The following is a 25,887-nucleotide window of genomic DNA, read 5'->3' on the forward strand; positions in this document are numbered from 1 at the left end:
CGGCGTGCCCGTCGCCGGTCTGCTGATCCTTCTGCTCGGTCTCCTTGCCGGCCTCATTTTCCTGCTCACCCTCTTCTTTGAAAATTGAAGCGGGTGAAACAGGCCCCAAGGAGGCAAAGATGGCCTCCATGTTCTCGTCACGGTCAGCACGGCAATTACGGACTCGTTCAGCAGAAAGCAGGACCGATGAAGACGCAAGCTCCTCAAGGAGCGGCAGACTCTGGAGACGCGCTGCAATCTCTCGGCCATACAGCGGCAAGACGACTTCGGGTTCCTGCTCAGCATTATCGGTCATCAATTTCAGCAGATCACCGATAAGGGCCGAAAATTGATTGCTCAAAAAGAGTTTCTCCGTGTAAACACGGAGAGCCTCCCCCTGAGCAACCACGGCAGCCGCCTCCCTCTGTTTCGACCGCTCTCTCTGGATGATGAGCTGGTCTTTGGCACGCTGGGCTTCATCCTGAGCTGAGATCATAGCGGCCCTTGCCTTCTCAAAGTCTGCCCGAGCCTGTTCGGCCTGGTGACGAGCAGCATTCAAATTCCTCTGCATCTCATCATAATCGCTGGACGCTTTAGAGAGTTCAACTGTGACGAGTTTGCAGAGCATATTGTTCCTCTGAAAATGGAAAAAGGAAAAAGTCAACAGAGGGGCCACAAAAAAAATATACGAAAGAAGCAAAGCCAGAAAATCAAAAAGAAAATTCACCTCTACAAAGTCCTTTGGCCATAAAAAGGGCTCAGAGATATGTTCCGAAGTGGCCGTAACCACTCCTGATCCATAACCCCCTGGACAATGTCTCTCTCTGGCGCTTTTGGGGGTTTCTGAGTCTTCGCCTTCCCCTTTGCCGAGGTCGATCCCGGCTTTTTTGGATCCGAAGACTGACTCGAAGAGGTCTTCTGCCTCTTCGGATTCTTCTCGGCATCAGACGCCGAGCTGGTGGTTTTCTGTTTCTCCGGCTCCTTTGATTCGGAGGATTTGCGACCAAGCCTGCTTAGCATGTTCACTGCCAAAAAGCAAGAAAACAAAGTTAGTTTTCGCCGCTAAAGCAGTAAAGCATAAAAAAGAAATCCTCACCCTCAGTCTCTTCGTCCGAAGACGAGGAGTCGAACACGAAGTCACCCTTGATGAGCTCAGATTCCAAATACTGTTTCCTAATCATGGGAATCTTATTGAGCCCGCCCTCGAGCTCGTCCAACGGTTCTACCCGAGGATGAGGAATTACGGACTTCGGCCCTCTCCAGGAAAAGTCCGGAGCCGCTGTCCTATTGTAAAAAAAGAAGCGATTTTTCCACATCGGCCATTTGGTTTTACAGAAGGCTCTAAAGGGCTGTAAAGGGATCAAGTAAAACCAGGATCCCTTTCTCTTAAACTGAAAGAAATTAAGGATTGCCCTCAGAGACAGATCCTTTTCTAGTCTACGCAGCTCGGCAGCAAAGGCCGATAAGTGCCTCCAAGAATTTGGAGTCACCTGACCTAAAGGAAGTTGGAAAAAATCAAGAAGCTCTACAAAGGCGGGGGGAAGAGGGAAACGAAGCCCGCATTCTAAGCAGGCTTCGTAAACGGTGGCATAACCCTCCGGCGGCGAGTTAGCCCTATGAGTGTCGTCGGGAATCACCACTAACCCCCCAGAAAGAAAATATTTTCTGTGTAAGGATATCACAGTATCCTTACTCAAAATGCTGTGAAAATATTCTACCGTCTTCTCCCCGGACTTTTTCCGGCCAGAAGATCCCTTACCCCCCTTCCTACCACTACCTGATTCAGAAACAGTTTCAGAAGAAGAAGACATGATTCTTACTCTTTGATGGTCGAAAGTCTCTGAAGAAATTCTTGAAGAAGCGGAAGAAAATTTTACGAAAAAGAGAGAGAATGCAGAAGAAATAATCGCAAAAGTTTTCCAATGATGAAGAAAGGAAATATTTATCAGATTCGCAGAGGCGTTTCAAATTCGTCGCACCGTTTCAAATCCCACTTTTTCTGGGTTCTCTGGCCGGATTTGCTGTCACATTTAATGCAGACACGTGCAGAGCACGTCCCCTGACGTCAGCCTCCCCCTTACACTTATCCAAAATGCCGAAGTGATTCACTTCGCTTTTCGGGGGGGGTGGTGATGGGATACGAACTAAACAACTAAACAATAATTGCGAGCCCAATAGCAGTGACGGCCCATCAGCCCAAAACCCAAGAAAGAGTATCAGTTCGGCACAACCAAAGAGTTCGGTCACAGCCTATAGCTCGGTAGTATCAGTTCGGCACAACCAAAGAGTTCGGTCACAGCCTATAGCTCGGTAAAAGCCGACCAATCGAGCTCAACTCTCAGATCGGCAAAAGCTGATCGGCAAAGTTCAGCAGTTCGGTCTCAGTATTCGACCGAACAAGGAGATAGTGGACCCATACAGGATCTCCACGACCTCCATTACACCCACGATCTATTTAGTGGTATTAAGCAGTTATCAACCCCCCCTACCAGGGCTGCAAACCACGATCTTAGTTCGAATGTATAAATAGAACTTAGATCAGATAGACGAGGGTTAAGTTCTCTAGATCCTGAATCTCATATAGCAAATCAGTATTGTAATCTGTAAGCTAGATCAAGCAATACAAATTTGCCCTCTATTCTTCCCGTGGACGTAGATTTACCTCAGTAAATCAAACCACGTAATTTTCAGTGTTGTGATCTTCATTTATTACTTGCATTTATTCCCATCAAAAATTCGCTAAATCATCAAAGATAATCATAAAATGATATTAAGCAAATTAGTTGGTCGGAGAGTCTATGATTATTGATCATGGATTGCGGCGTATGCGTCTAATTTTGTTAGATGCAACATGTTGTGACTTGTAATATATGCAATAGCTTTCGTTGTAATGTTTCTAGGTTATGATTTTATACAAATTTGAAAACAATTTTAAAATGCCGCTAGAAATGGATATTTATTTGATAATGAAAATTATAGTATCGGATTTGTGACATCACCTATTCGGTTGACAGCCAATCGTGTAGGGGGTGTTATAGTGAGATTCATTCTCCACTAAATTTTTAATCGTACTTTTTAAATATTTTTAAAAATTTGTGTGAAGTTAAACGTGGGCTTTTTAACTCTGTTTTGTTACTAGCTGGTTCAGCCATTCACCGTTCGCAAAATTCTGCGAAAGAAGAATAGCGCTGCTCGAATATTCAGTTTCTTGATTTCAAATTTATTCACTCTGAGCTTTCAATTCGTCCACCCTATGCCCATCAAATGGTAAATCGGAAATGGAATTGGGAACCATATTCCCTCTTTTCTATTGCTCGAATTCGATTTAATCATCCTAAACGAGTCTGCGTATTGATGTGTTTGATTCGTGCAGGATTTTGCACTGGCATCCGAATCCGGGAACGACGGTGAACACCCAAATCCTCTCAGAAGTATCTCAGTGCGCTGAGAGCATCAATGGCGTTAAAGAAGGCCGCTGGAAAACCACTCTCAGTTTCTACAAAGCCATGGCCAGAGGTACCTCGCGCATTTTGTTATAGGGTTTAAAGCCCTAATTTCGAGAATTATGTCTTGTATTTAGTCGAATTTGATGTTGTTATGGCTCGATTGCTGATTGGTTATGAAATCATCACCGATTTATTCACTACCTTTAACCCTAATTTTTAAAAATTACTTAAAAACTTTACTTTCCTGTGGTGATGCTGAAGAACAATCTATTGTGAATGAATTTCCTCGTGATTTTGTGGGGATCTCACTTGCGGAGCAGCCCGGCAAATATTTCTTAGTAATTAGAGGTCAGCGTCTTGTTGTGGAGGCGGAGTCGAGTATTCAGATGATAATGGAGAAACTGCAGTCGTATAAAACACGAGTTGCACTTAATTTCGAGGTAAAGGTGATTTTGTAGAAATATCTGGTTGATAAATTTGTCTTTTTATTGAGGTAAAGCTTCAAAAATGGGAAGAACTGCAAAGTAAAATTCAACGTTTCCGTTCATATAAGTTGGTCACCGTAAGTTAACATTAGTGCAGGGAAACCAGTATCAACTTGGCGACTTTCAGTTGCGAGTGGGGAAGGTGGTCCCGATGAACTCGGAGAATTTGAGGGGCATAGTTATGGAGGTAACTGGCTTTCTTATTGAATCTTTTTAGCTATCGTTAGATCTATTTGTTTACATAATCTAGGTTGTATGATCATAGATCACTGAGATTCTGGTACTGTGCATTATTTGTTTCCTGTTGAATTGAATAGATTTTCAATGGATGAATAATGTGGTGTCTAGGAAGTGGCACCTTGCAAATACTTCTCCCATAGCTGATTAAAGAGAGTAGATAGCAAAATAAAACAAACGAAGCAAGATGTTAGAGTGTGTTATCATCTAGGAACTTTGCCCCGATTACAAATAGTTGAATGAACACAAGAGAAGGTAATAGATGTTATTGTGCATTCTTGAAGGTGATTTGACTTTAGTAATGATATATATCAGGCAAAGTTTCTGCCTCGGCCTATAGAAGAATGCTATGCAGTTAGTTTAAAACCATTATAGCTAAAAAATTTAATTCCTTGTTTACTTTAAAGGAGTGGAGAGTTTAGCTATCCCAAGGCCCATGATAACTCCTATCATTTGAGCTAATGTTGTTTTCTATTGAAAATGTGGGATACGAGAAATCCTAGTAATGAGAATAAAGTTAGTCAATCTTTTAACTTATTAATCAAGAAAAACAATCACCTCATAGCGGAGTAATTGATAATGATATATTAGAACAACTGGTGCCAATATTCTTTGATTGGTCTATGCATGATTGCACGAGTCTCTGTTTTTGGTATGTTGATGGCTGACATGGAGCATACATGCTTCTTGTTACTACTTCAAAAAATTTCGAGGAATGAAATTGAGGGAAAAGGTAATAGTAATAATAACATCTATCTCCCCTATTAATTTTCCATCTATTCAAGTTTTCAGGAAGTTACTATTTAACTAGTCATTATCATGAGTAATGCTTGATTTTGTTGAATATGAAGCATAGTTTGAGGATGTGGTGATTTGTGTTGCAGATGGAGTATGTACCGATTTCATCGTGGGAGAAATCACGCGAAGTCATGGCTGATTTCTTTGAACTTTGGCAGGAAGCTCTTTCAAAAAGATCGTTACCGGGTCATTTTGTACACAACGAACCAAACTTTGCAGATTATGGCCTCTCTGATCAATACGGGATGCAGCATACAGCAATTCAGTATGCCAATATCACTGCTCAAATTGTAGCAACTTCTCAGTTACAGCCCCCCAGAAACTAAGATTTCCAAAACATTCACCATTTTCCTTGTTAACTATCTGAAGCTCCTCAACCCTGACTCATTTTCATGAAGCTAGTCTTCACTGAGAAGAGGAACTCAGTTTTTAATCTTGGTAGAATATTGTTACCACTGAATAGGAGTCCCGTTTTACATTTTGGTCCGTTCGCGAATAGGAGTCCTGATTCAATTTTTACTATAAATGATATGTAGGCTCCACATTCCACTAACTCATTGCACTCTCATTTCATTTAATATTAATATATATAATTGAGAATCATATTCCACAAACTTTATCTCACCCACTTTTTTTAAAACCCGTGTCTGAAAAAAAATGACTCCTTACTCCTGTATAATAATAAATGTTCATGAATTAATTAAAGTCTGCTATTGAATTAATTAATTAATTAATAGTATCTTATTAACTCCAAGAGTTGATTTAGTTATAAATTTTTACTAATATAAATTATTTATATTAAAGTTATATTTATAAATGTTCATTAATTAATTGAGTTTGCTATTGAATTTTTACTTATATAATAAATTATTTATACTAACAAGGTTAACTTCAAATAAATTTATCTATAAATAGCAATTGAAACTTTGCTCAAATATAAGATTTATTTATAAATTATACTCCATCGGTCCACGAAAAATATAGCATATTTGTCATTTTTGGATGTCCACAAAAAATAGAGCACGTTTAAAAAGGGAAAGTTTTCAACAATTTCTCTTTTTATTTTTTCCCTCTCTCTTGCTAATAATATAGACCCCACATTCCACTAACATTACTTCTCTCTTACTTTTTCTCATCTCTCTTACTAATAATATAAACCCCATATTCCACTAAGGGCATGAATAACGCGGAGGGCCGGGCAACAAATCACGAGTCCCGGCCCATCCCACGCGATGGAGGAGGATGCGGCACGGCCCAGGCCGGTCCCGGGGCCGCATTTGCGGCCAGGCCTGGCGGCGATGGAGCTTCCAGTTTGTTGTGGGCCGGGACGCTACTGTTCACGGATTTTTGAATTTTTGGAAGAGGAAGAAGAGGGAGGGGGAGAGGAAGAAGAAGGAGAAAGAGGAAGAAGATGGAGAAAGAGGAAGAAGATGGAGAGGGAGAGGGGCGAGATCCAATCATCACTTTTTTTAATATTTTTATTTTTTTTTTTGCACTTTTTTTTAATTTTCTATTTTTTTTTATAATTTTTAGTTTATAATTTATTATTTTTGTATTAAAAATGAATTTCTCATGTTATAATTGCTCAACGTATTCTATTTTACGAGTAAAATAAGTTGGAGTTGTGAATAGTGTCATTTATTAGTTGCGGCTCGGGTTGGGGCCTGCAGGGTTAGAGCAGTTGTGGGCCGGGACTCAAATTTAGGGGAATGATGACGTGGAGGGGACTTGGGGCCGGAAATAGGGACGGGGTTATTCATGCTCTAACACTACTCCTCTCTTACTTTTTTTTCCTTTCTCTCTTACTTTACCAATTCTACATTAAAACCCGTACCATTCACAATGTATCCTATTTTTCGTGGACGAAGGGAGTATTATCTCTTCTTAAGTCATTATATTCGCATCAATACAATACATTCATAACTGTAAGAATAAAAAAATTGTTCAAAATTTTAAAATCCTATAATTATTTGTCATACTCCTATACTCCTGATCCTGAATCTTAAAATCTTGGATCCGTAGTGTCCAAGACCAAGAGGATATGTATGAGTGCTATAAGAGCATCTCCAGTGGTCATCGAGCGGCCGGCTCGCCGATTTTTGGCGCTCGCCGAACGGCTCGCCGAACTATTGCAGCCGGCGAGCGCCAAATCGGCGAGAATTTCGGCGAGGCTACGCCGATTCCCGAGCGCTCGCCGCTATTGCAGCCTCCCAATCGGCGAGGAACCGGCGAGCGAATTTTTTTTATTTATTTTCGAAACACTATATATACGCGATTTGCACGACATTTTCATTCGCACCACTTGTTCTAACGAGTACTCTCTCTATCTTAATTTCTGTACAAGATCAACAACAACGCGAAATGAGTAATGCGGGTGGTAGTAGTAGTGGTAGTGGTGGGGATGCTGAGGAGTACTAACGGCAGTTAGGGGTCCAACGCGTTTGTGGCATGTCGACTGCATTGCTGATATAATGTACGCCTGTATTATCATGCACAATATGATTGTCGAAGATGAAGGTGTACAACTGACTAGTTGGGCCAACGACGATAATGAAGCCAGTCCAAGCCACGACGCGGTCGCCCCCAACGTACGAAGCGAGGTACTTCATGATGAAGCCGGCCGCCTCCAGGCACATGCCGACATGCGCCAAGTGGATGCTCATATTCGACTCCAAAAGGATTTAATTGAAGAGTTGTGGGCGTGGAGGAATGCACGATGATAGTTTTTTTTTTAATTATGTAATTTTGTTAAATTATGTAATTTTTGTTATTATGTAATTTTGTTAAATTATGTACTTTTTTTTAATTTAAATGAAATTATCAAATTTTCCCGTATATGTGGCGTGAAGTTAATTCTGTATCTTGTGTGATTGTTAATTATTTATTTTTAGTGCTGATGATGTCGCAAGGCTGTGGCTGGGCTATTGCTTATCCAGTTACTTGTCCAGCTGATGTGGCAGGAGGAATTTAGTGCTGCTGATGTGGCATGACTGGGCTATTGCTTGTCCGTCGTCGACCATTGTGGATGCTCTAATTGTTTGTCATAGTCCGGTAATTATTTGATTTTATTTTTTATGTTTAGTCATTCATTGTTAACAGTATAAATTTTTAAAAGGTCCTTTCTGGTTGATGCCGTTGAACTACTGAATATTAAAATTGGATAATGTTGAATGAAATTAATCTAATACTACAATCATACATATAAAATTAACCTATAGTATATTTAAACAGAAATGCAATGAACTTTGAAGGCCCAAAACACGTATAATAGCCAAAATAGGGCCCATTTAGGGTCTCTAACCTCATACTTATTTATCTTTATTAGAATAATAATTTCTAAAAATTTTGGGTTTCAGATAATTAGCTACTTTTACTCCACGGTGGGCCAACGCTCTTGTCATTCATTTTCATTCAGATCTATAAATTTTCACTTGGATATTCTTTCACCGTTACCGGCGAATTCAGATTCTAATCCCATAATTTAGCGGTTTGGTATTCTAAAACCTTTATGATTTTATTCGATGCGGATCAAACTTTTATTACTTGATGTCAATTTTTTAGTATTTTTTTAAATCTGAATTGATTCGCAGGTTGCGGTAATAGCCGCGGCGTGATCTCTGGCGATCTCTGTACAGTTGCATCTCCTCAATTATGAATCCTCGAAGGTTTTGATTCCACAACTTTGAATTTATTTATTTGTGCTGCTATTTTAATGATTCTCGAATTTATGAAGCTGTGAGTACACACGGATGTTAATTCCTTTTTCTGGAATCAGTTTGTGATCATACATTCATGACTAGCAATCGGAGTGGAAATTGAGATCTAATGCTCACGTCTTTACGTTTTATGCTAAGAATAGTATACAGGAGCGACTAGATGTGTTGTTTCTTTGTGTTAGCATTTGATAGATTGGGGATATGCAAAATTGCATAATATGTTTCGAATTGTGGCTTCATGGTTCAAAATGTATCTTAGTTGTTGGTGTCCTTGCTAGGGCACTGAACCTGTCATCTTAATTATGTGGTTAAGATTTTTTACTTTCTCATTTCTTAGTGCTCTTCATGGAGCTCAAGATCAGATTCTTTGTTGTCATTCATTGAAGCTCCCATTTCCAATGTCAAAGTTGCAGAACATGAATCGAAAGGCAAAAGTTTGAGTTTCATTGGATTTCCGTGTGCTTTGTTCACCTTAACGAATTCGGAATAAAGTTTGAGTTGAATTCTAGTAGAAACTAATTTGGCTTTGTAGAAAACTTAAATAAGAATTGAAGAGATATTTAAGGAAAATTTTGTCTATAATTATATGTGTTTATGGAATCATGCTCATTGATTTGATGCATGTAAAATTATAAAATGATACTATTAAATAAATTCATAATGAATTTATCCTTGTTTAAACTAAGTATACTACTAAATAATAAGAAAAGAATTCGATATCATAAAATATAAATTATTTATATGTTGTTTACTAGTTTATTTACAGTGCATCTTACGTGGGAAAAGTAGTATTTTTAGATTGTGGATCTTCCCAAAGTGTAAATACGTAGTTAATAAAACCCAATCATTTGATGAAACTATTATATGAATAATGGTTTAACTATCTGATTATTGACAGTACAGCTTGAACCTTTATGTAAATTAACTTTCCTATGCTATTGAAAAACATCGGGTTCAGGGATCGGAATGCTAGAGCTGCTCTTTTTGATGGTATTGAAGAAGGAGGTATTAGGGCATCATCATCTTACTCCTCTCATGAGATCGATGAGCAAGAGAATGATCAAGCCATGGAAGGGTTACAAGATCGAGTTATCATGCTGAAAAGGGTAAGTTTATACTTACAGAACATATTGTTGCTTCAGTTGACCCATTTAGTTAATTACACAATTGCTGGCATTAGTATCTTTCATTTCTATTGTTGATCTTGCTGAAGCACATTTGAGGAAATGGAAGGGACTCGTGACTTTCAGATGAAGTTATTAATGCTTTTCCTGTGTGATTGAAATTGTTATACAGTAGTATTCTAAGTATGTTAGTACCTTAAGAATTATCTCTTTGCCTTTGAATTAGGTTATATCTAATTCTTTAGGAGATTTCTTAACAATAAACAACATTTCCTTTACTCAGTAATTGTTTACCTAATGTTGTTATTTGAAGAAGGAGATGGAAATATGGATTTTCTCATTTGACACAAATGATGATAGTAGTATTTTGATGAAAAAATGAGTAAAACTACCAGGTACAAATATTTGAGAAAAGACATAATAATATATAGTCGAGTTTTTGTTGAGATGTGGGTTTTTGGCTTGCTGATGATGGTTTGAATGAACAGTTGTCTGGTGATATACACGAGGAGGTTGATTCTCATAACCGCATGCTCGACAAAATGGTCCGTGTATAGTTAATTTGATATTCTTCAACAGCACAGTTGTAGTGTTAGTTATGGTTTCCTATTTTCTGATTTTAGGGAAATGAGATGGATGCCTCAAGGGGAGTTTTATCTGGAACCATGGACAAATTTAAGATGGTATTTCATAATCTTGATGTCTCTATTATTTCCGTGTGTTTCTGAGTTCCAATTCCAAGTGTTCTTACTGTGTATCAGGTGTTCGAGACGAAATCGAGTAGAAGGATGTTTACACTTGTGGCATCTTTTGTGGGTGTTTTTCTCATTGTATACTATCTTACCAGATAAAGTGATCGAGTCGTGTAATTTTGGGGACAGCCTATGAAAAACTGTTGTGAACATTACCTTGATTGACAATGAAGTAATACTAAAAATTAACTATTTTGGTCTCTACGTTAAAGATCAAGTATGGACAAAAAATCCAATATTGACAATTAAAAAAATCAATCCAAAGGCTGAGACAACTTCTGAAATTTATATGGATGGTTGGAGCGTCCACATCCATGCTCTTGCCAAAGAGCATAGATGTGGGTCCGGATTCACATTTATTCATTTTTTACTCCTTGCTCTTTCGCAAGAGCACAAAACTCACATTCATGCTTTTCCGCAAGAGCATGCTCAAGGGTCCTACAATTCTATTATTCAATTTAAATACTTCAATTACTAAAACATTTTCATAATATTAAAATGCATTAAAAATACTCGAAATACTATTACAAATTACTAAAAAATTAAAATCACATAATTAAAATCCTGAAAATTAAAAATTACATAATTAAATTCATAATAAAATAAATTTGAAGTATAAATGAGAGATAATTTGATGGAAAGAATGTATGATTAATGTGGGTATTTATAGATGATTTTGGGATAAAATTTTTAAAAAATAAATAAATAAATGAAAAAAGGGTGAAAAAATGGCTATATTTTTGGGAATCCGAAATATTTTTTTTCTTTTTCTCGGACTATTTTTTATTTTTTATGAATTAAAAATAAATTTAACGAAATAAAAACGAGCCAATCAGGAGGCGTCACGTAGGCGTGCTCTTCAGCACGGCAGTGCTCTTGCTATTGAGCAGGGTCGTGCCGTCGGCAAGAGCACAACTCTTTATAGCGGTGAACAGCTCGTGTGCTCTTGCCGTCGGCAAGAGCATGGATGCAGATGCTCTAATAATTTGAAACAGATAATGACTTGGACTATAGAACAGAATATATGGAACGAATATTGACCCAATAAAATATAGAGTTGGATTAATGCGTAGATATACTATTCGGGAACGAATATGATGCTATATGATTCCGAAATAAGGAAATCAAGAGTAATATCTTAAAAACAAACTCAATCTTTATTAATGAATACTCTACCTAATAATCAACCATGATGGCCTGTATAAAGGATATAAACTCAAAAATAATTTTTAGGAGCATCTCCAACCATTTTCACATTAAATAATAATTTTATTTCTACCATTTATATTAAATTTAAATTTATTTTCTATATTATGTCTACTCAAAAAATTTAAAAAGATTTTTAAATTTATTTTAGTGTAAATTTAAAGATATGTATTTTCTTATTAAAAAAATGAGATTTGTTTTAGAGTAACCATTTTACTTCCTTCGTTCATTATAAATAGACCACATTTATCATTTTGAAATGTCCCTTGAAAATAAACCAAATTCTATTTAAGAAAAAAATCTACCCTACTCCACTATCAATACTATAATCACTTTTTCTTTATCTTATTTTATGTATTGTATATTAAAAATTTAAAATCATGCCATTTCAAATATTGTCTAACTATTTTTTTTGAGGACCAAGTATTTTTTAAAACGCCGGTATAGATGTATTTTTTAGAAATAGAGTTAGTTATCCACCTTTCTTAAGAGCATCCACAATAGCGCCTAGCACACCGCCTAGCCGAGCGCCGGCGCTAGGCGAACCATTGGAGAATCCGAAAACCGCCGAGCGGTTTTTCGGAAATCAATTTCGCCTAGCGCTAGGCGGTCGAAAACCGCTGGGCTATGCGCTGGGCGATCCGCTCGGCTCCATTGCAGCGCCCGGATCGCCCAGCGCATAGCCCAGCGGAATTTTTTTTTTAAATTTTCGAAACACTATATATACGCGATTTGCACTTCATTTTCATTCGCACCACTTGTATTAACGAGTATTCTCTCTATCTTAATTTCTGTACAAGATCAACACCGAGAAATGGATCTGAACAACGAGCCTAGTTCAGGGACGAGCGGTTCTCAAACTCCACCAATCCCCGTTGGAGGCGGATGGAATCAGATGCCCGGGTACTACAACATGTACCCGTGGCAGCAGATGCTACCCGGGATGCCGACCAGAGGGAGTCCGCCGGGGGGGGTCCCGGCGATGCGGGGTTGGGCACCCAATATGCAGATGATGCCGGGGTGGGCACCCAATATGCAAATGATACCCGGGGGAGGTTCGGCGACACAGGGGACGCCGGGGGGCGTACCGGCGACGCAGGTGACGCGGGGGGACGTCTATCGCCCCTGTTTTGATTTTTTGACTGCTTCGTCGCACACATCGACCCCAACGGATGCGCAGTTCACGCCGAGCGGTTTTGATGATTTTGCTTTGTCGGATTTGGGGTTTGATAGTCTCAGAGTTCCGGAAACTCCCGTTCAAACGGGAGAGCAATGCAGGGTAGTGGCGCCCCAAAGAAGAAGGGCAAGGGAAAGAAGGTCGGGGAGTCGTCGCAGCCGGGTGGGGATGACCCCACGGTACGGAGAAGGTGGACGGACGAGGAGAATGTTGCGCTGTCAAAGGCATGGGTGTGTGTTTGCGATCCTCTTGTTTCTAATAACCAGAGGATCGTCAACGTGTGGGGCAAGGTAGCAGCAGCCTACCAGCTATTTTGCCCGGAGGGGAGGCCACACAACGGGGAGGATTGCCGGAAGGCGTGGAACCGAATCAGGGCTGCCGTCTCCCGATTTTCAGGTTTGTACGCCAACGCCCTCCGCATGCAGAGTACTGGCCAAACGGAGGACGACTGCAGGAGGATAGCGGAGAAAGCCTTCCCCCAGCCCGGGTTGTATAAGGACTTCACCTACTGGAACTGCTATCTTGTGCTGAACGACTCCGAGAAATTCCGAGTAGGTGTCGACGCTGGCTGGCCGAAGAAGCAACGATTGAACTATACCGGGGATTACAGCGGCAGCAGCGGTGGTTCCCACGACCTCCCCGAGACGGACCAGGTGCTCCCCAACCCTCATTCGTTCGGCCGCCGACCTCGCCCCGCTGGGCAAAAGCGGGCGCAACGGGAGGGGAGGGGGGTCGCCGGGGGTTCCCAGGAGGTCCAGTCGGCATCCCCCTTTGACCGCCAGTCTACAAAGGATCTCAAGTACTTCGCGCGTCAACAAACGCGCCAGATGATGGTGAAGACGTTAGCTGAATGGCGAGCGGCGACGGACCCCAGGAGAAGAGATTTCTCTTCACATTGCTCGAGGGCATGAATGACGATCTGCGTGGAGGCGGCAACGGCGGTGGCAGCGGAGGCGGCGGTGACAGTGGCGACGGAGGCGGCGGTGGCGGTGGCGACGGCGACGACGGAGGCAAGGGAGCCGACGTGTGATTTTTTTTAAGCAATGTACTATTTCGATTATGAATGTAATTTTTTTTATTAATGTACTTTTTTAAAATTTTTGTACTTTTTTTAATTTATTGTACTTTTTTTAAAAATTAAAATAGTATTATTAATATTTCTCGTATATGTCTCGTAAATTAAATTCCGTATATTGTGTTATTAGTGATGTGGCTATTGATGTGGCTGGGCTATTTATGATATGTCTAGGCTATGGCTGGTCTATTTCTGATGTGGCAAGAGGATTTTTAGTATTAATGATGTGGCAGAAGGAGTTTGTGGCTGGGCTATGGCTGAGCTATTGCTGGGCTATAACCATTGTGGATGCTCTAAGAGCGTCCACTATGGAGTGGACGCGGCGGACGCCGCGAAGGGGGGCGGTGGGGGGCGGTAGGCGCGGCTATTATAGTTGGGGGGGGGTGTCCGCCGCAAGGGTGGACGCAGCTGGTTGGGGGGAGGGCGGCGGACGAGGCTTCGCCGCGAGTGGGGCGAGGACGCGGCGGTGGGTGTATAGGCGCGGCTATAGCCGCGGCTATTATAGTGGCGGATATCCGCCGCGGCTATAGCCGGATTTTTTGAAATTATTTTTTTTTGTTTTTTCCTCTATATAAATATCACTCTCCCTCCTCCCCCACTCCCATTTTCACAAAATCCATACACCCACTTTCTACAAAAACACTCTCTACAAAATGCACCGAGGAGACGACGAATCACCCGACACTGAGGAATCGGGATATGACAGCAATCCATCTCAGCCGTCGGCCCATCATTCGCCGCCATCGGGATTTGGCGGATATGCTTCTCAGCCGTCGGGATTTGGCGGATATGCGGCTCCGTCACAGCCTTGGAGTTGGAATCAATCTCCACCACCGTGGGCATCGAGTCCACCCCTTCCTCCATCTCAGTCGTGGAGATCCTCACCAACGCCGCCCCCTTTACATCGGAATCTGAGTCGTTCCGCTTTTGGATATTACCGACCCAACCTAGACGCGCTTCACCAGCCGCGGCCGGGTTCCCTTTTCCAAGCCAGCCAATCTCCGATCACCGAAGCAGATCAAGACGCATTTGATACTATGCTGGGTCTGCTCAGTTCCGGCATCCCAGATACGCCGGCAGCGCGGGTGGAAACACCCGTTCTGACCCGAGGAGGTAGCGGCAGTCTGGGCTCTGGTGGCGGTAGGGGCAGAGGCCCTAGGGGCGGAGGCGCGTCATGATGGCATACGAGGAATTCAAGCCCGACGGCGCCGAGAAGCGCGACCCAGAACAGATCCGAAAAAAGTTCGGTAGGATACTGCGGGCTACCAAGCTGTTCGTGTCCATATACGAGAACAACCTTCGCCACGCCGAGGGTGGCCGAAGCGCAGCAGATGTGAAGACCCTGTCGGAGGGCCAATACCGCAAGACGGGCCAGCTGAAGTTTACCTTGTGGGAGGAGTATCTTGTCCTCGCGGATTGTCCGAAATTCAGGTCGATCGTGGCGAACGAGGTGGAAACAGCTCCTGGCCCGAAGCGCACAAGGCACAACCTTGCCGGGGAATACAGCAGTGGGAGCGGCTCGCACGAGTTCGAGCAGTTCGACGAGCAAGTCGAAGAGCCAGCCGCGACTCACATTAGGCGACGACGGTCCATGGGACAACAGGCCTCTATCCGCAGCGCCAGAGGGGGTAGAAGTGCCTCCCGCCAAACGGCGGCCGCGTCCGGATCGCGCATCCCCCAGTCTGCCCCAATCCCACAGCCCACGGTGCAACCGCACGAGGTATTGGCCAATACCATAGACGTAACGTTGATGCAACAACTGCAAGACGTATGCAGGTCATACGCAGGGGAAGATGACCCGTACGTCATGAACGTCTACAAGAGGCTCATCAATCGGATTGAGAGTCGACTGGGGTTGGTTGATAATGCGCCTGGGGATACCGCGGCCGGCAGCAGCGAGAGAGGAGGAGGAGAAGAAGAAGAAGAAGAAGAAGAAGAAGAAGAAGAAGAGGAAGACGGGGAAGCCGACTCCGACACCGAGTAGACGGTGTCGGAGTTTTGTAGTTGTATTTTATTTTAATTATTCGTTGTATAATTTTACCGGTTTGCAATACAACGAATATTCAGCCCTAATTACCTCGTATTCTAGTTATTTACACTGCGATTATTTAAATTACACTTGATTGAAACTAAAAAATATTTAAAAATGAAAATTGATTATAAAATTTGGGGGGCTATTGGAGTTGTCCACTATAGTGGCGGAAATAGAATTTTGGGGCTATGGACAACAAAAATGGAGCTATGGATAAAAACTTGGGCGGGGCTATTGGGCGTGTCCGCCTTAGAGTGGACACCTACCTATGGGTTTTTCTTGAAAACGCCGTTAAGAGCAATCATAGTAGAAGCCAATCAATCCCCCCGCTCCCACTGTGGAGGGGAAAGCGATGGCCACTCTTTTCATAAATTCGCCCAAAACTCGAATTCATCCATATTTGGCAAATTAAAGTAAATTCGACTATCAACAACCAATTAACACAATTATAATCCATCAAATACTCCAATCATAAAATCATTCTTCCCATTTATTTAGATGAACAATACAAAACAAAACAATAACCATTGTTTGTTACTACAAAATAAAAACTGGAAGAAAAAGCTTAAATCAAAGGCTAGCCGGAACAGAAGCCGGCACCGTATAATCGAGCACCACGACGCCGTCGAGAAACTCCCTAGCCTTATCCTTTTGATCATTCACCAGATTCGATTGTTCGCCCAACGATGCAAGGTCCTTCACCACCGCTATCGACGCGATCGAGAAGCCCTTGCTCCTCCCGGGGGAGAAATTCTCCCCAACCGTCAGCTGCTCAATCGAATCGAATTTCCCCTTCATCCCCCTCACAATCCCCAAAATCTCACCCTTCCCGACCCCCTCCTCCCTCAGCTTCATCACCGTCAGCCGCAGCGACTCCCCCGGAGGGACCGCCACCGCCCCGGCGAAGTCATCAGCCACCCAATCGACGGCCATGACGTCGTCGACGACTGGCTTGACGTAATCGGCGACGACGCTGACGTGCGCGGGGTCGTCGGTGTAGGACGCCAGATCCGATTTGGATCTGTAGCGGGAGTGGAGGAGGTGGGTGAAGGTGAGGGCGGTGGATCGGCAGCGGGCGACGGGGCCGGCGGAGATGTGGAGGACGGAATCGAGGGTTGCGAGGCCGTTGAGGCTGCGGAGCATGTCGGCGACGGCGGACGGGTCGGCGGAGGGCTTCGCTTTCAGTAGGACCACGTGCTCGATGATCTGGCTAGGGGCGGATGAAGACATTCTGACGGAGGAAGGAAAGCGGCGGAGAGGCTGCGGGGAGCGGAGAGCGGAGGCGAGGGCGTTGGTGCGGACTGCGGCTTTCACACACAGCATTTTTGGAGTGGAAACGAGTGGCTATCGCACGATTAGGGCCAATTTTTTTTATTTTAATAGAGGGAACATCATTTTAGGTCAACGAACTTTGCCAAAGTATCATTTTAGGTCCGTGAACTTTGAAAATCTTATTTTAGGTCCGTGAACTTTGAGTTAGTATCATTTTAGGTCCTTTTTACTATTTCCAAGTTTTTTGGGACGAAAATACCCTCAATACCTTAAAATATATATATTTTTAATAAATTTATCATATACTCATATTTTTTATAAATATCTTTACAATATATTTTTGACAAATTTTCTAAATATAATTTGACCTTAAATATTATTACTTAATTTTGTGACATGCAAGTAAAATTGCTTCTTCAATTTTTTATATTAATTTTTTTTAAAATTGAATAAAGAACTTTTCTTTAATAATAAAAAAATTGAATAAAGATCTTTTTATAAATATCTTTACAATATATTTTTGACAAATTTTCTAAATATAATTTGACCTTCAATATTATAATTTAATTTTGTGACATGCAAGAAAAGATCTTTATTCAATTTTTTTTATTAGAGAAAAGTTATTTATTCAACATTAAAAAAAATAAGATAAAAAATTGAAGAAGCAATTTTACTTGCATGTCACAAAATTAAGTGATAATATTTAAGGTCAAATTATATTTAGAAAATTTGTCAAAAATATATTGTAAAGATATTTATAAAAAAAATATGAGTATATGATAAATTTATTAAAAATATATACATTTAATGTATTGAGGGTATTTTCGTCCAAAAAAACTTGGAAATAGTAAAAAGGACCTAAAATGATACTAACTCAAAGTTCACGGACTTAAAATAAGATTTTCAAAGTTTACGGACCTAAAATGATACTTTGTCAAAGTTCGTAGACCTAAAATGATGTTCCCTCATTTTAATAAACTAGTATATCCAATTAATCTAATTAATTTAATATTAAAGTTATAGATTACATTCTTTACTTGCAATTAAAATGGATTGAATTAGAAGGAAATTTTGCTTTTTATAAAATCGTCACAAATTTACTTTTAAAATTTTGTACCCATTATGGTAAAATACTGCTTTAGTATAATTATTTCATTTCTTTTTTTAAAAAAAACAATATCTTCATTATTTCTTATTTTATTCTCTCTTTGTCTCTCTACTTTTTTCTTTTCTTATTTTACTCTTTGTCTCTCTATTTTTTTCTTTTCTTATTTTATTGAACTCACTTAACGTAAATTTTTTTTAAAATTTGTGTGAAAAGAAATGCATCTACTAAAAAAATGACAGATGAAGTATTTTTTATTTATATACTACAAGTAGTAATGACAGATGAAGTATTTTTTATTTATATACTACAAGCAGTAATAGATAAATAGGTCTAATTTTATATTTTTTATTTATATAGTACATGTAGTTATAGATAAATAGGACTTAGGGAGTGGTATTTAAAACTACACGCTGAAACAAAAAAATATATCAAAAGGGAATAATCTCTAGGACTTGGGGAGTGGGTTAAATGAACGCTCCCATGAATTGGATGTCCATCGAGTAATCTCTCATTTGCACCGAGTGCCATATTACAAGTAGAGGAAAATGATCAATACAAAAATTCATCTTAATACAAAATCCAGATTAAATCCTGATCATGAGATTTGACAATCTAATGATCGATAATTAAAGAACAACACAGAGGGTCATTATAATGCAGTTTTAGGTTATATTATAAAATACGAGCTTGAGTTCATGTTAAGATCATTTTATTTCATCATTACTATAATGACGTAGAAATAAGCTTACGATGACTTAAAAAAGACATCCGTATACCTGGTTCATCATTTTTGTATTAAGAATGAATTTTGCTTAGATCAAAACTCAGCAGGAGCACATAAATCCTAAACTATGCAAAGCAGTAACTACTAAAATCATGACCAAGCATAGAGACTACGAAAGTCGTAAATTTTGAGGTTCCTGCCAAATTACCAAAGCAGTCAACCTTCGTTAAGGAGCGACCGACTTACCAGTGATCCTACATCGGAGATTGAGCTTTCACATTCTATCGTGATTTCTAAATTAGCTGTTCAACATGTCTTAGTGACCCCCTTGGCTCTGATACCACTATAAGAATAAGGTTCACTTACAACTAAAATGGAATACACTCATTTTTGTGGGACAAACGAAAATGGAAAATGCACATATTTTTATGGAACGTAGGGAGTATAAGTAATTGATATATTATCGGAACACCTATAATCTAAATAGATTTAAGTGCTAAGCAGATCTACAAGTAACATGAACACACAAGTGAGTAACCTAATACCAATAATCACAATATATTGCATAGTTGAAGGACCATTTTCACTCTACTATAAATTATACTACCACAAAACTGTTCATAGTTTACGATAAAGTTAATTTAATCACAATATACATTTTACCTAGTAAATAATTTTGAATAGTATCTTCTAAGTCAAACAAAAACAGTAGTAGTATTACTTATCTACTGCACAATCTTAAATTCAGCATGTATTTATTGTCATCAGATATGTATCCTGTCATTTCCTATTCACAAATCAAATGAGTCATTTAGGTAACTTTCGTAGAGAGAGATATTAAAAAAATAATCAAGGTCATAATAAAATAGGAGTAGTATGTAACCAACAACTTGACAAGGGCCTCAATATATGTCCTTTCATTGAAATCAAAAAGATATATGCGACAGAGATCCCCAACAACTTGACAAATGCCTCAATATATGTCCTTTCATTGAAATAAAAAAGATATATGCGAAAGAAATTTCCAACAACTTGACAGGGGCCCCAATATATGTCATTTCATTGAAATCAAAAATATATATATATGACAGAGATCCCCTACAACTTGACAAGGACCTCAATATATGTCATTTCATTGAAATAGAAAAGATATATGCGACATAGAGTCCCAACAACTTGACAAGGTCCCCAATATATGCCATTTCATTGAAATCAAAGGGATATATGCGACAGAGATACCCAATAACTTGAAAAGGACCCCAATATATGTCGTTTCATAGAAATAAAAAATATATATGCGACAGAGATCCAAACAACTTGACAAGGGCTCCAATATATGTCATTACATGGAAATAAAAAAGATATAAGCGACAGAGATCCCCAACAACTTGACAGGAACCCCAAAATATGTCCTTTCATTGATATAAAAAATATATATACGACAGAGATCCCCAACAACTTGACAGGGGCCTCAATATATGTCATTTCATTGAAATTAAAAAGATATATGCGACAGAGATCCCCAACAACTTGACAAGGACCCCAATAAATGTCATTTCATTGAAATAAAAAAGATATATGCGACATGGATCCCCAACAACTTGACAAGGGCCGCAATATATGTCCTTTCATTAAAATAAAAAAGATATATGCGACGGAGATCCCCAACAACTTGACAAGGGCCTCAATATATGTCCTTTTACTGAAAACAAAAATATATATTTTATTGAAATCAAAAATATATGTCCGACAGATATCCTCAACAACTTGACAATGGCCTCCATATATTTCCTTCTATTGTAATAAAAAAGATATGTGCGACAAAGATCCAAAACAACTGGATTAGGGCACCAATATATGTCCTATCATTGAAATCAAAAATATATATGCGACAGAGATCCCCAACAACTTGACAAGTGCCTCAATATATGTTCTTTCATTGAAATAAAAAAGATAATGCGACAGAGATCCCCTACAACTTGACAAGGGCCCCAATATATGTCCTTTAATTAAAATATAAAAGATATATGCGACAGAGATCCCCAACAACTTGACAAGGATCCCAATTTATGTCCTTTCATTGACAGAGATCCCAAAGACTTGACAAGGGCCCTAATATATGTCCTTTCATTAATATCAAAAAGATATATGCGACAGAGATCCCCAACAACTTGACAAGGGCCCCAATATATGTCCTTTCATTAAGATGAAAAAGATATACGCGACAGAGATCTCCCACAACTTGATAATGACCCCAATATATGTCCTTTCATTGAAATAAAAAAGATATATGCGACAGAGATCCCAACAACTTGACCATGGCCCTAATACATGTCCTTTCAATAAAATCAAAAAGATATATGCGACAGAGGTCCCCAACAACTTGACAAGTGCCTCATTATAAGTCCTTCAATAGAAATCAAAAAGATATATGCGACAGAGATCTCCAACAACTTGACAAGGGCCCCAATATATGTCCTTTTATTGAAATAAAATATATATTTTATTGAAATAAAAAATATATGTCCGACAGATATCCTCAACAACTTGACAAGGGCCTCAATATATTTCATTCTATTGAAATGAAAGAGATATGTGCGACAAAGGTCCAAAACAACTGGATAAGGGCCCTAGTATATGTCATTTCATGGAAATAAAAAATATATATGCGATAGAGATCCCCAACAACTTGACAAGGGCCTCGATATATGTCCTTTCATTGAAATCAAAAAGATAATGCGACAGAGATCCCCTACAACTTGACAAGGGCCCCAATATATGTCCTTTAATTAAAATAGAAAACATATATGCGACAGAGATCCCCAACAACATGACAAGTGCCCCAATATATGTCCTTTAATTGCAATCAATAATATATATGCGACAGAGATCCCCAACAACTTGACAAGGGTCCCAATTTATGTCCTTTCAGTGACAGAGATCCCAAATACTTGAGAAGGGACCTAATATATGTCCTTTCATTAATATAAAAAAGATATATGCGACAGAGATCCCCAACAACTTGACAAGGGCCTCAACATATGTCCTTTCATTGAAACAAAAAAGATATATGCGACAGAGATCCACAACAACTTGACAAGGGCCCCGATATTTATCCTTTCATAGAAATCAAAAAGATAATGCGACAGAGGTCCCCAACAACTTGACAAGGGCCTCAATATATGCACTTTCATTGAAATCAAAAAGATATATGCAACAGAGATCCTCAATAACTTTACAAGGGCCCCAATATATGTCCTTTCATTAAAATAAAAAAGATATACGCGACAGAGATCTCCAACAACTTGACAATGGCCCTAATATATTTCCTTTCAATGAAATCAAAAAGATATATACGACAGAGATCCCTATAACTTGACAATGGCCCTAATATATGTCCTTTCAATAAAATCAAAAAGATATATGCGACAGAGGTCCCCAACAACTTGACAAGTGCCTCATTATATGTCCTTCCAGAGAAATCAAAAAGATATATGCGACAGAGATCTCCAACAACATGACAAGGGCCCCAATATATGTCCTTTTATTGAAATCAAAAATATATATATTATTGAAATCAGAAATATATGTCTGACAGAGATCCACAACAACTTAACAAGGGCCTCAATATATGTCCTTCTATTGAAATAAAAAAGATATATGCTACAGAGATCCAAAACAACTGGATAAGGGCCACAGTATATGTCATTTCAGGGAAATCAAAAATATATATGAGACAGTGATCCCCAACAACTTGACAAGGGCCTCAATATATGTCCTTTCATTGAAATAAAAAAGATAATGCGACAAAGATCCGCTACAACTTGACAAGGGCCCCAATATATGTCCATTCATTAAAATAGAAAAGATATATGCGACAGAGATTCCCAATAACTTGACAAGGTCCCCAATATCTGTCATTTCTTTGAAATCAAAAGGATATATGCGACAGAGACCCCAAATAACTTGACAAGGACCCCAATATATGCGTTTCATTGAAATAAAAAAGATATATGCCACAGCGATCCAAACAACTTGACAAGGGCTCCAATATATGTCATTTCATGGAAATCAAAAAGATATAAGCGACAGAGATCCCCAACAACTTGACAGGGACCCCAAAATATGTTCTTTCATTGAAATCAAAAAGTTATATGCGACATTGATCCCCAACAACTTGACAGAGGCCCCAATAAATGTCATTTCAATGAAATAAAAAAGATATATGCGACCTGGATCCCCAACAACTTGACAAGGGCCGCAATATATGTCCTTTCATTGAAATAAAAAAGATATATGCGACAGAGATCCCCAATAACTTGACAAGGGCCTCAATATATGTCCTTTTATTGAAATTAAAAATATATATTTTATTGAAATAAAAAATATATGTCCGACAGATATCCTCAACAACTTGACAAGGGTCTCAATATATTTCCTTCTATTGAAATCAAAAAGATATGTGCGACAAAGATCCAAAACAACCAGATTAGGGCCCCAATATATGTCATTTCATGGAAATCAAAAATAAATATGCGACAGAGATCCCAACAACTTGACAAGGGCCCCAATATATGTCCTTTCATTGACAGAGATCTCAAAGACTTGACAAGGGCCCTAATATATGTCCTTTCATTAATATCAAAAAGATATATGCGACAGAGATCCCCAACAACTTGACAAGGGCCTCAATATATGTCCTTTCATTGAAATAAAAAAGATATATGCGACAGAGATCCACAACAACTTGACAAGGGCCCCGATATTTATCCTTTCATAGAAATCAAAAATATAATGCGACAGAGGTCCCCAACAACTTGACAAGGATCCTAATTTATGTCCTTTCATTGACAGAGATCCCAAAGACTTGACAAGGGCCCTAATATATGTCCTTTCATTAATATCAAAAAGATATATGCGACAGAGATCCCCAACAACTTGACAAGGGCCCCAATATATGTCCTTTCATTAAGATAAAAAAGATATACGCGACAGAGATCTCCCACAACTTGATAATGACCCCAATATATGTCCTTTCATTGAAATCAAAAAGATATATGCGACAGAGATCCCAACAACTTGACCATGGCCCTAATATATGTCCTTTCAATAAAATCAAAAAGATATATGCGACAGAGGTCCCCAACAACTTGACAAGTGCCTCATTATAAGTCCTTCAATAGAAATCAAAAAGATATATGCGACAGAGATCTCCAACAACTTGACAAGGGCCCCAATATATGTCCTTTTATTGAAATAAAAAATATATATTTTATTGAAATAAAAAAATATATGTCCGACAGATATCCTCAACAACTTGACAAGGGCCTCAATATATTTCATTCTATTGAAATGAAAGAGATATGTGCGACAAAGGTCCAAAACAACTGGATAAGGGCCTTAGTATATGTCATTTCATGGAAATAAAAAATATATATGCGATAGAGATCCCCAACAACTTGACAAGGGCCTCAATATATGTCCTTTCATTGAAATCAAAAAGATAATGCGACAGAGATCCCCTACAACTTGACAAGGGCCCCAATATATGTCCTTTAATTAAAATAGAATACATATATGCGACAGAGATCCCCAACAACTTGACAAGGGCCCCAATATATGTCCTTTAATTGCAAACAATAATATATATGCGACAAAGATCCCCAACAACTTGACAAGGGTCCCAATTTATGTCCTTTCAGTGACAGAGATCCCAAAGACTTGAGAATGGCCCTAATATATGTCCTTTCATTAATATAAAAAAGATATATGCGACATAGATCCCCAACAACTTGACAAGGGCCTCAATATATGTCCTTTCTTTGAAATAAAAAAGATATATGCGACAGAGATCCACAACAACTCTACAAGGGCCCCGATATTTATCCTTTCATAGAAATCAAAAAGATAATGCGACAGAGGTCCCCAACAACTTGACAAGGCCTCAATATATGCCCTTTCATTGAAATCAAAAAGATATATGCAACAGAGATCCTCAATAACTTTACAAGGGTCCCAATATATGTCCTTTCATTAAAATAAAAAAGATATACGCGACAGAGATCTCCAACAACTTGACAATGGCCCCAATATATTTCCTTTCAATGAAATCAAAAAGATATATACGACAGAGATCCCTATAACTTGACAATGGCCCTAATATATGTCCTTTCAATAAAATCAAAAAGATATATGCGACAGAGGTCCCCAACAACTTGACAAGTGCCTCATTATATGTCCTTCCAGAGAAATCAAAAAGATATATGCGACAGAGATCTCCAACAACATGACAAGGGCCACAATATATGTCCTTTTATTGAAATAAAAAATATATATATTATTGAAATCAGAAATATATGTCCGACAGAGATCCACAACAACTTAACAAGGGCCTCAATATATGTCCTTCTATTGAATTAAAAAGATATATGCGACAGAGATCCAAAACAACTGGATAAGGGCCACAGTATATGTCATTTCATGGAAATCAAAAATATATATGAGACAGTGATCCCCAACAACTTGACAAGGGCCTCAATATATGTCATTTCATTGAAATAAAAAAGATAATGCGACAAAGATCCGCTACAACTTGACAAGGGCCCCAATATATATCCATTCATTAAAATAGAAAAGATATATGCGACAGAGATTCCCAATAACTTGACAAGGTCCCCAATATCTGTCATTTCTTTGAAATCAAAAGGATATATGCGACAGAGATCCCAAATAACTTGACAAGGACCCCAATATATG

The 25,887-nt window shown here is 39.2% G+C and overlaps 3 protein-coding genes across 4 annotated transcripts; 2 read left to right on the top strand and 1 right to left on the bottom strand.

The window, feature by feature from the left end:
• The first annotated feature begins 3,093 nt into the window (after positions 1-3,093).
• LOC121753371 (mediator of RNA polymerase II transcription subunit 20a-like) lies at positions 3,094-5,471 on the top strand. Its single transcript, XM_042148659.1, has 5 exons — positions 3,094-3,246; positions 3,353-3,495; positions 3,687-3,865; positions 4,008-4,097; positions 5,032-5,471. The coding sequence occupies exons 1-5, from the start codon at positions 3,233-3,235 to the stop codon at positions 5,269-5,271; spliced, it is 666 nt and encodes a 221-aa protein (XP_042004593.1). The 5' UTR covers positions 3,094-3,232; the 3' UTR covers positions 5,272-5,471.
• Positions 5,472-8,299: 2,828 nt separating this feature from the next.
• LOC121753410 (bet1-like SNARE 1-1) lies at positions 8,300-10,729 on the top strand. 2 transcript variants are annotated; one of them, XM_042148710.1, is made up of 6 exons: positions 8,300-8,432; positions 8,536-8,610; positions 9,620-9,767; positions 10,274-10,330; positions 10,409-10,468; positions 10,547-10,729. In XM_042148710.1, exons 2-6 carry the CDS (start codon positions 8,597-8,599, stop codon positions 10,634-10,636), a joined length of 369 nt encoding a protein of 122 aa, XP_042004644.1. In that variant the 5' UTR covers positions 8,300-8,432; positions 8,536-8,596; the 3' UTR covers positions 10,637-10,729. The 2 variants fall into 2 exon arrangements, with proteins under 2 accessions (XP_042004644.1, XP_042004643.1); XM_042148709.1 differs by having other exon boundaries at positions 8,307-8,437.
• A 5,759-nt stretch (positions 10,730-16,488) lies between these two features.
• LOC121750350 (stress-response A/B barrel domain-containing protein UP3-like) lies at positions 16,489-17,453 on the bottom strand. The gene has a single exon (XM_042144872.1). It carries the CDS (start codon positions 17,348-17,350, stop codon positions 16,598-16,600), a length of 753 nt encoding a protein of 250 aa, XP_042000806.1. The 5' UTR covers positions 17,351-17,453; the 3' UTR covers positions 16,489-16,597.
• Between the last annotated feature and the right edge of the window lie 8,434 nt (positions 17,454-25,887).

This window comes from Salvia splendens, chromosome 10, assembly GCF_004379255.2.
Source record: "Salvia splendens isolate huo1 chromosome 10, SspV2, whole genome shotgun sequence".
In the NCBI taxonomy this organism is placed as follows: Eukaryota; Viridiplantae; Streptophyta; class Magnoliopsida; order Lamiales; family Lamiaceae; genus Salvia; species Salvia splendens.

Bases quoted from the DNA above. Each gene is read 5' to 3' on its own strand.
- LOC121753371 (XM_042148659.1), top strand. The intron at 3,866-4,007 runs GTAAAGGTGATT...ACATTAGTGCAG, and splicing joins GAGTTGCACTTAATTTCGAG to GGAAACCAGTATCAACTTGG. The intron at 4,098-5,031 runs GTAACTGGCTTT...TTTGTGTTGCAG, and splicing joins TGAGGGGCATAGTTATGGAG to ATGGAGTATGTACCGATTTC.
- LOC121753410 (XM_042148710.1), top strand. The intron at 9,768-10,273 runs GTAAGTTTATAC...TTGAATGAACAG, and splicing joins GAGTTATCATGCTGAAAAGG to TTGTCTGGTGATATACACGA. The intron at 10,331-10,408 runs GTCCGTGTATAG...TTCTGATTTTAG, and splicing joins ACCGCATGCTCGACAAAATG to GGAAATGAGATGGATGCCTC.
- LOC121750350 (XM_042144872.1), bottom strand. From the start codon at position 17,350: ATGCTGTGTGTGAAAGCCGCAGTCCGCACCAACGCCCTCGCCTCCGCT.